This window comes from Varroa destructor, unplaced genomic scaffold (assembly GCF_002443255.2).
Source record: "Varroa destructor unplaced genomic scaffold, Vdes_3.0 BEIS01000003.1, whole genome shotgun sequence".
NCBI classification, from domain to species: Eukaryota; Metazoa; Arthropoda; class Arachnida; order Mesostigmata; family Varroidae; genus Varroa; species Varroa destructor.
In genome coordinates this window covers 5,709,883-5,719,008 of record NW_019211456.1, presented here as the reverse complement: position 1 = coordinate 5,719,008, position 9,126 = coordinate 5,709,883, and the positions used below count along the sequence as shown (strand labels likewise).

General features: G+C 39.8%; 1 protein-coding gene across 5 annotated transcripts in view; it reads left to right on the top strand.

Moving 5' to 3' along the window:
- LOC111247162 (protein kinase C zeta type-like) overlaps positions 1 to 8,897 on the top strand; it is a 10,608-nt gene extending 1,711 nt beyond the window's left edge. The window contains exons 1-8 of one of the 5 annotated variants that reach the window (XM_086983019.1): positions 866 to 999; positions 3,011 to 3,219; positions 3,999 to 4,055; positions 4,499 to 4,577; positions 5,086 to 5,272; positions 5,546 to 5,722; positions 5,950 to 6,033; positions 6,376 to 8,897. In XM_086983019.1, the coding sequence (XP_086839145.1) occupies positions 903 to 999; positions 3,011 to 3,219; positions 3,999 to 4,055; positions 4,499 to 4,577; positions 5,086 to 5,272; positions 5,546 to 5,722; positions 5,950 to 6,033; positions 6,376 to 6,568 (1,083 nt within the window). In that variant the 5' untranslated portion in view covers positions 866 to 902 and the 3' untranslated portion in view covers positions 6,569 to 8,897. Of the gene's footprint in view, positions 1 to 865; positions 1,000 to 1,300; positions 1,436 to 1,631; positions 1,720 to 3,010; positions 3,220 to 3,998; positions 4,056 to 4,498; positions 4,719 to 5,085; positions 5,273 to 5,545; positions 5,723 to 5,949; positions 6,034 to 6,375 lie in introns of those variants that run through there. The other 4 variants (XM_022797788.2, XM_022797786.2, XM_022797784.2 and 1 more) reach the window with 4 other exon arrangements.
- Positions 8,898 to 9,126: the final 229 nt, after the last annotated feature.

Below are 9,126 nucleotides of genomic sequence, written 5' to 3'. Positions count from 1 at the left end.
TTCCTTTAAATAAAAGCGAGTACATGGCTCTTTTCATCACTAGGTAGATAGATTGAACATAATGAACTTGTTCCTACGATTGCTTTTTACATTTTCGAGTTTACTAAGAAAAAACTAGATTAGTACGCGTGTGTCACTTCACTGTGTTCTTTAAATAAAAACACTCTTTTTCTCTGTTTTGCTCTTTCTCAATCACCGTTATCATTACCATAACGTCGCAGAAAGTACGCTGTAACTTCATACGATTCGTAATGCAATACTCTGGGTAAGAGAGCTGCTTCAGTAAGCTATAAAGTAGCTCTATAATGATACGTATGTACCCTTCGTGGCTCGTTAAAAGCAAAAAGATGATATTGAAATTATCTGTGAAGATAGATATATCTCTTGCATCGAACGAGTCGGTGGAACGCAGAAAGTATCGCTTACACGGGGCAAATAAAAATTGTCAATGCCACCATCATGAGGTTTGCTTATTTCTAACTACAGGCAAGAGCTGGGGCCCGAAATTAACAGCATGGACACGTTGGACTGTCGCATAGAATGGAAAAGCTATTGAAAAAGAAAGAAGAAGAAGCATTTTAGATAGGGCTAGTGCTACCTTCTACTGGCTAAAAGACAAGCGATGGTTTATTAGGAGCTCTTAACAGTCGAGTAGCCGCTATTTGCTTTGGTCAATAGACGGTTGTTCGTCACTTAGGTTCGGCACGCCATTTGATTCCGCGCAATACAGGACGCACTGTATGATTAAAATTCTTCTGAAGAATTGTATCATCCCTATAATATCCCTATTGGCGTCATGCTTCCTGTAATAAGGAAGATAGATCTTATCTAGTACGTTGATGCTAGTCAAAATTTCGAACAACAAAGTTTTCCTATTGACAAAATGCAAAGTGTATGACCGTATGCCGCGCAAAATTGTCCCAGCATCTTTTTCGAGCCCAGCTATTGGCTGTGAGAAAACGCTCCGTAGCCGGCACGGCGCAGATAAGTTACAGGGCGGTACGTGCAGGACTGTCACGGCCGCGTCTACTCTCTCTCTCTCTCTCTCTCTCTCTCTCTCTTGATTTAACTTACTCAATGGGTCTGATCACATACACTTGACAGCGATTTGCGACCTAATTTGAAGGTTTGCAATTAAAAACAATCGTTGTCGGCTGCAGAAGAATGCGCAGGTACCGCGTTACCCCGACGATCTGCAATGCAGGCTCGCTGAACGGCTCTGGTTTGTCAGTCACCCAGTAGTGTTTTAGCAGGATGCGGAAATCGTGTGTCTGAAAAGCGTGTCCTATATTGGTGCAGTGGAATTACTCTGAAGTGTTTACGTCTTTCTGATCCGTCACATCTGCATTTCTCAGTGTTCTTGGATGACGAGGCTTTGCAGCGACCCTCTAGATCCCGTAGTGACTATTATTCAAATGTGCAAGTAGTATATCAGGTTGTATAAATTAGTATTACCTAGATATGGGGTTTGGCATTGCTAATTGCCTGAGCGAGATTTTCTCTATCCAGGTCATGTTGATGACGAGGTTCGAGAACCCGCGGAAATCAGTCAGTTCGATTGTAATAATGGACTGATATATAATGATCCCTCGTTTGTCTGTGAATGATGCCATATACTTCACAATACGATATTTAGTACGGTGACGACGGACATGACAGATGTGCTTAAGTGTCATTCAACGATTTTTTTCCAACAAGTAACCTTGTTACTGATTCGTCGTGAGTGTCTATTCCCTTCGAGGCCAGGGTGGTCACTTATGAACTATTAAAATGAGTGAGAATTTATTAAAAGCCACTAACGTATCTGATTTTCGCATACGTAAATGGCACAGCAAGTAGTGATTCATTTAACCGGAAGAGCCAGAAATGGCTGCAAATTTATATTCCGAACGCCGAAGCTGTCTATAAAAGTCTAGATTTACTCGCAGTATTTAATATGCATATGTGTTGTTTTGACTTCGGATTTTGCTACGGCAATAGTTTCACAGGTAGAACGGAAAACGATAGTGAGTTAAAATCGTTGGTCATCTAAGGAATTGAAAGGTCCTTTGAAGTTTTCTCTCGTCTCGCCATTGTTTTAGGTCGAACATTGAAAGGTTTCCGATTCGAATACTGGATCTTAGGTAGCAGATCTGTAAGTTGAATTTAATAAGCATATACAAGAAGTTGGCTTGCTTCGCATAAACCTGGATAGCGATACCCGCTTGTTTACGATACTGGTGCGCCTTATGGCAATAGGTACACACAAAAGTGTAGAAGTATGGCCTCACGTGGTCAGGACAGAACTATTGACCATCCACGAACGATCTGTCGTTGCTGCCCACCTGTAACTAAAAGCTTACAATCTGACACCCCGTACTGCTGTTAAAAACACTGATTCGAACGACCGGTCTCCTAGACAAAGTTACAGGGAGCTCGGGAATTTTGCAACTTTACACGAAATCAACCAAAGTTTAATGGTTTCAAAGGTCACTCTCTCTGCAATTGATTTTCATTTTTTTTCATTTTTACGCCTATATAATTATCTTTGCTTGAGAACAAAAACGAAAGCAAACGATATGAAAGCCCGGAAAACGTCGAACTGAGTTTTCGTCCAAAATAGTTCTAAGCGTTAGACGTCTTAAAGAACGTGTTTTTGGATCGTTCGGTCTTTTTCTATTAAATAAACGTCAGTATATTATGATGTATATACTAAATAAATAATGGAAAAAAAATTCGCGGAATTTTTCTCTTGAAGCTATCGAACTTTGGTTAACCGTCCTTACTTGATTTTTTTAACATTGTCACTAACTATTTTGAGCTATGGTAGAGACAGTAAATGTTGGTGGCATAGCTATGCCATAAGCAACAACTGATAGTAAGGATTTTAAATGTTAAGGATTTTGAATTCTAAGAAAAATCCCATAGTTACAAATTTGCGCGGTTTTAAAAGAGTCGCAGTGTGATGGCAGCTGTGAAATCCCAGGCTGTCATGATTATGGTTTGGGTTGTATTCTCGTTTGATTGTCAGGTGACGGAGACACCAGCACGTCGTCGGATGTTCCCCGTCTCAACCTAAAACCTCGCAATCTGTTCCTAGTTATCTTCAATCGTATGAGTTCGGCGCTTCACCGTCATAACGAGCTGGGGGTCAAACAAAAAACTTTCTGGCGTAATCGCCGTTGCCAACCGCTTTATGAAGAGCATGCTGAGGAAAACTGGCAGCTAAGTAACTTAAAGGTTAAACCATTACCTTCTCTCGTTGGCAATGTACTTCTTGTGTCTAGCGTAGTCTAAAATGTGCGTTTTCATAGGTGAACTAGTTTAAGCAGCTTTCAGCATTTTGACTAATTCGGGAAATGACGAAAGTTCGATTCGGTTCCAAATGAAATTCGTTGAACAACTAGAAAAACATCGTATTGTAACGTTGCGAGGTCTATGAGTTATGTTACAAGACGTAATAATATAGTTAAAGTTACGATCAAGATTTGGAAAACATTGTGGGTGTTTACGTAAAATTAAGAAAAGTGAAATAAATCACACTCCGTCAAATGCGGCGTGGTAAAATACATCGGAGCAACCTCTCATTATACATAAACGACATGAGCAGCAGTCAGCCTATAGACGTCACAGTATGAGGTTGCCCTTCTATAGGGGCCCAGTTCCTCCGCACATCCGAATGATGACCCAAAGTTGGGCGCTTTTAAATTGCTTATTTCCAAAAATTCGCCCAACTAGCCGAACAGATTGAAAATGTGGGTCGTATAACCGCTCCTACCTGAAACGAGCCCAACTTTGAGTTTAGCTCAATCGATCACATACATCAAAACTCACTTAGCGCCCAATACCAATGGAAACACTAATTCACTCAAAGAAATAGTATGAATGAAGCTAATGGGAAATATACAGTAAGGTCCTTCAAGTTCATCTGAAATAATGTTAATTAAAACGGTTTAGTATTTAAGAATAAAACGGAATCAATTAACATTGTAGAATATTGTTGCGCCTTAATTTTTCAGATCGGCGATCCGCTCGGACAGGGGTCTTTTGGCACTGTTTTCCAGATCAAAACAAGGGTAAAATTTAGTGATATTCTAAAAGTAACTTATATAAGTGTTGGTTTTGAAGAAACATTACGTTACATTAGCCCGAATGGTTCATCGAGCTTGTGTAACATGTGCATGTTGTCTGTTCCTGTCGAACTTAACATTTCTCAGTGCCCGCGAGGAGTTTCACACATGCTGGTCTGAAATAAACAAAAGATCATAGGTGAGAGTATTGTGATATAATTACGTTAACCACAAGCGATGGCGCTTCTGCAAAATCCAAGGAAATCGTTAGACATAGTCGGAAAAAAGCATCGTGTTTTCTTGAAATGTGAATTGAAGGCACATTTGAATCTATTAAGTTACGTATTTAATTTGCTGGTAAATGTGCCAACTACAAATCTTTCATTTGATATACAGCTGTGTATATAATGAATGGCCATGTAATTTACGAATTAAAATATTCTAAGCAGGACAATGCCACTGTTGCGGCGATCAAATGCATAAAGAAGAATGTATTGGATGGGGAACGCGAGCTACTGCGTGTCAAGAGTGAGTTCTCATGTTGGCGTGCGTTATCTGGACATCCTAATGTCATTCGCCTCATTGCCTTTCTTGAAACGGAGAGCCATTGGTGCTTTGTGATGGAGTATATCGACCTTGGTAGTCTGAGTCAAGTTCTTCGTTCTAATGGTGACCAAATTTTGTTCTTAACTTTTTTATGTAGCCGTTCAGACAGATTTGTATACCTCGTGCTGTTCCGTTAACTTGATCAACAACCCAGGAAGTCGATTGGGAAAAGAGATATGTATGAGACGTGCCGTAACAGCTTGAGGCTCTATAGCCTTCCATAATAGTAATTTCAGCTTTAACGAAGGTTGTCAGCTTACGGTTGCATGATAGCACTTCGTCGAACTTAATGCTGGCAGCACTGCACAGACGACGATTCTCTAATAGTCAATTGTTTTAGGTGTTTCTAACAGCTTCTTCCCTTCCTTAGATTAACAGCATCGACCTGCAGTCGGTGGAAGTTACTGACGAGTGTTGCCGCACGTTTCAGACATACAACTGACGCGCTCCCAAATTCGTCGCATCGCTGCTCAGCTTTGTCATGCCGTATCTACCGTGCATGCAGCTGGATACATCCATCGGGATATTAGTTGTTCAAACGTAATGCTAACGTCTCGATTGGATGCAAGGCTTATAGATTTCGGACTTAGCACCAAAGGACACGTCGGGCAGAATAGGTTTCTTTTCCCTTTCTGTGTGTTTAATTGAATTACCGCTCAACGTAGCATCTCCGCTGTCAAAAAAATCGCTATACATTATTCTATTCGCTTGATTTCTAATACGCGAACATTTCTGGGCATGTTGAATTTCTGGGCATGCTGACCACGTTACAGTTTTTAATATTTTAAGCGCTTTATACAAGTCCGATCGCTTCGTTACAACCAACTCAGAGCTATGACCCTGTAAAATGATGCTGATTTCTGCATATCGGTCTCGTTCGTTATGTGTAGATGCGGCAGTCTCGCTTACATGGCTCCTGAAGTCTTGCGGAAGCGTCCTGGCGGATGTGGTTCAGACTGGTGGTCTGTAGGTATTGTATTATTTGCCATGCTCATGGGAAAAACTCCACTGGCAATACATGCATATAAGAAGAAAATTGATCTGGCCGTTGTCTCAAGAGATATTAGGTTCGTGTTAAACCATTATAATTCGTTCCGTATTTTCAAAATTTAGTTCAAGACTTAGTATAGGATCTTTTATATTTTTACTTAGAAAAAATTGATTCAAGCAGCGTTTATTAAAGCTGGTACAATGCCTAAAAAGGAAATCTTTCAAATTTTGTTTTCCTTTTAATAAGCTAGATCCTGTCCGCTGAGTTTAATTTCAGTGTTGTTTTGCACCTAACCTTGCCTAGGTTCGCCTTGGCCAGAGCAACTCCAATCCGTATTAGCCGACGACTCAAGCCTGAAGAGAAATCCTTACTGATTGATATTTTGAGGTACTGGTTGTTGATAATTGTAGATTTCCTGAATACTGTGTGCTAGATAATACACATCTGTTTAGGTTCATGTGATCTAGTTCTTTGTTACATTTGTTGGAAAAGCGGCAAAAAACCGGCGAAGTAATGCGTCATTTCTATCTATTTTGCCCTTCTTGTTCGTACCGTTCTATGCAAAGAGGTAGCATGATATATTGCTTAAAAAGTTGTTGATACGTCCAAACAGGCCTTAACCTAAGAACGGAATGACTAGCGTGACACAATAGGTGTAGGCCATCAAGAGTCGCTTCTGTATTACGTGCGCCTGAAGTAGTTACGAAGTATTTGTTTTTTTTCTGTTAGAGAGGACCCAAACGAACGCCTGGGAGCTCGAAACAATATGGATTTTGACGAGATCAAACGACACGAGTTTTTTAAGAACTTCGACTGGAAACCATTGGATTGTGCCCGCGCGACCATTGTAGCGCGATTAGCCCGGAAAAGGCTTCGAGCCAACCCTGTAGCACCAGAACGGCGTTATCTGGAGCTAGAGTGACTGTATGATGCCAGACATGATTTTGTAGTTAGTGATGCGATGACCAAGCTCGAATCAACCAGAAGCTATAACCGTATAAAGTATCGTAATAGATATACAATATAATCAAGTGAAGTATAAAATTTACCATGTTATATTGCGAATGCTCCTTGGCATTCTTTTCATAAACAAGAAAAAGCGTTATTATTGCAAGTTCTGAAAAGCCTACTTGCACAAAGAACATAGAGCCGTGATAAATCGGAACGAATTAGGCTAAATTGTTTGCATGAAGTAAACGTTCGTCAAAGTTTTTCTAAACTTATTACTTTGAGCCTACCGTAGATAAACAGGCGTGCTATAAAACCAGACGCTTATCAAAAAACTTATCGGGCGTCCTCCTGCGCGCCGCAATATAGCAGATGCGGTAGTGTAATACATTTCTTAACAGCTCCCTACTAAAAAGAATGGATGCTGTGAAAAGGCGTCCAGAGACAGGTGAATATCCGCTAAAAACAGCTTCTGTACATGACTGAAGCTGCTCATAGAGGCGCTATGAACATGTGGTTATCGCCGGTTTAAATTTCAGAGTTGGAAGATGGTTACCATGCTAAATAATGGTCATGGTGTTCCATAGGTTTATTAGAGAAATCCCAGAATGTCCAAGAAGTTCCTTATCCCTTTTAGTTGGGGTAGATAGTTGACACTATAACGGAGAGCCGATTCCGAGGTCTTGTTTACGCAGTAAAAATAACCGGTGTTTACGAACTAATCATCGAACTACGCCGTTGCACATACAACACAGCCCGAGATCATTTGATTGTGTCACAGCATTGATAGGACTTGCATATTAAACGACATGAGTGATGACATATAACGTACTGAGAATCTGTGAAACGAAAACAATCTGAGACAATTCTGGTATTAACTAGATGTTATAGCAGACTTTACCTCCTTCTATTCTACTAGTAAATAAAGTTTAGGATAAGTCAATATAGATGGATTAACGTATTGAAGTATTTATATAAGGCTATTTATATATAGGATCTATTATATAGGGTTGTTGAAAAAGAATACATTTTCAACTTTTTTTTTTTAGAACAAAATTGAGAATACTTTTTAAATTCCAAAATAATGTCCTTCTAAACATTATACGTATAAAAGTAGATATACATCTACTTTTATACGTAGAATGTGATAATAGTAAAAGGTCATCGACTTTCATAATTTTTTTGAATAATATTGAACATCCTGACTATAGAACTTACGTAGTTTCTGGGCAAAGTCACTTTTACATGCCTCCATTGAAAGTAATATGTACTAATGAAAGAGTTGTATAAAACCGAGATAAATGGTATTTTGTTGAAGCAAAATTCGGGTTTTACGTACGATAGTTAAGGTAGAAGACCACGTCTTTTCTGGTCACTAACTCCAGTCAATTTTTTCCAATGACTTGCTATAGTCTTATAAATCGTGTAGGTTTGAGTTAATTGTCTTGCTCAGTATGCACTATTCCTTTATAGTACCCCTAAACCCATAGCATCGCAATCTTTGGCGTCAGTCTGCGCTTTGCCAAAGACTGGGGCACATTTTCTCCATTTGTACATAATTAATGTATGCGATTCGTTTTGCATCACCCGTAATTAACCGCTTCATAAATAGCACGATTTCGTCGCGTCTCGGTAGAGCTTGGTAAATGAAAATACGATCGAATAAATTCATTTGCGTCCACTCGTGTAGCACCCAAACGCCTTTACAGAGCATCTTTTGAACCTCGTTAAGATAACCTTTCAGCTTCCTCAGAGCAGTTTACAGCTCGTAATGGACCTGTCGTTTTCTGGCAACATCATAACTATTTACCTCAACTTTAGTAGCTTTAACTCAGCTTCATCAACTTTTCCGTGACCGGTCAATCCCTATAACTTCCAGAACGAAGGCGACAAAAATATTAAGCTACTCCTTCCTATAACGGCCGAAGTTGAATTTACCACACTTTTGCAGAAATTTCACTTATATTTGAAGTACTCGACCGCAAGTCCAAATAAAGGCATTGCAAGAGCTTTAACTTGTATGCTTTATGTTTCGTTTTTTGTGCGGTATCGCCGTGGAGCTTTCTGTCGGACGGCTGGCTCCCACCACGAAGCAAAATCTATCTGTTATTGCTAATATTTGAATATACACTACAACGCGCCTGTAGCCAAATATGTTACCCGCTAAGCTGCCGCGGGAACCTTGTATTCTCCTCGCAGATTTCAGCTTCTAAGTGACACCACTGCTGACCCGATGGGCCCTATATAACCTGAGATATGCAGCTTTAAAGCTGTGTGGCAAGAAAAACGATCGACGCCGTTTTCGACAACCCACTATATATTTCCTTGCATGTATATTGTCTTGTATATATTCAACCTAAATGGGAATTTTTATTATGTATGTTTCTCAATGGAAAAAGATATTTTAGAGAAGTTTTTGGATGTCGCTCCCACCATTCACCGCAATTGCAGCTTTGATTCGGGATCTAAACCAGTTACTATTAATATCTCTGCATCAAATATCCAAGTGCATCGAAAATTGACTTTTGGGTA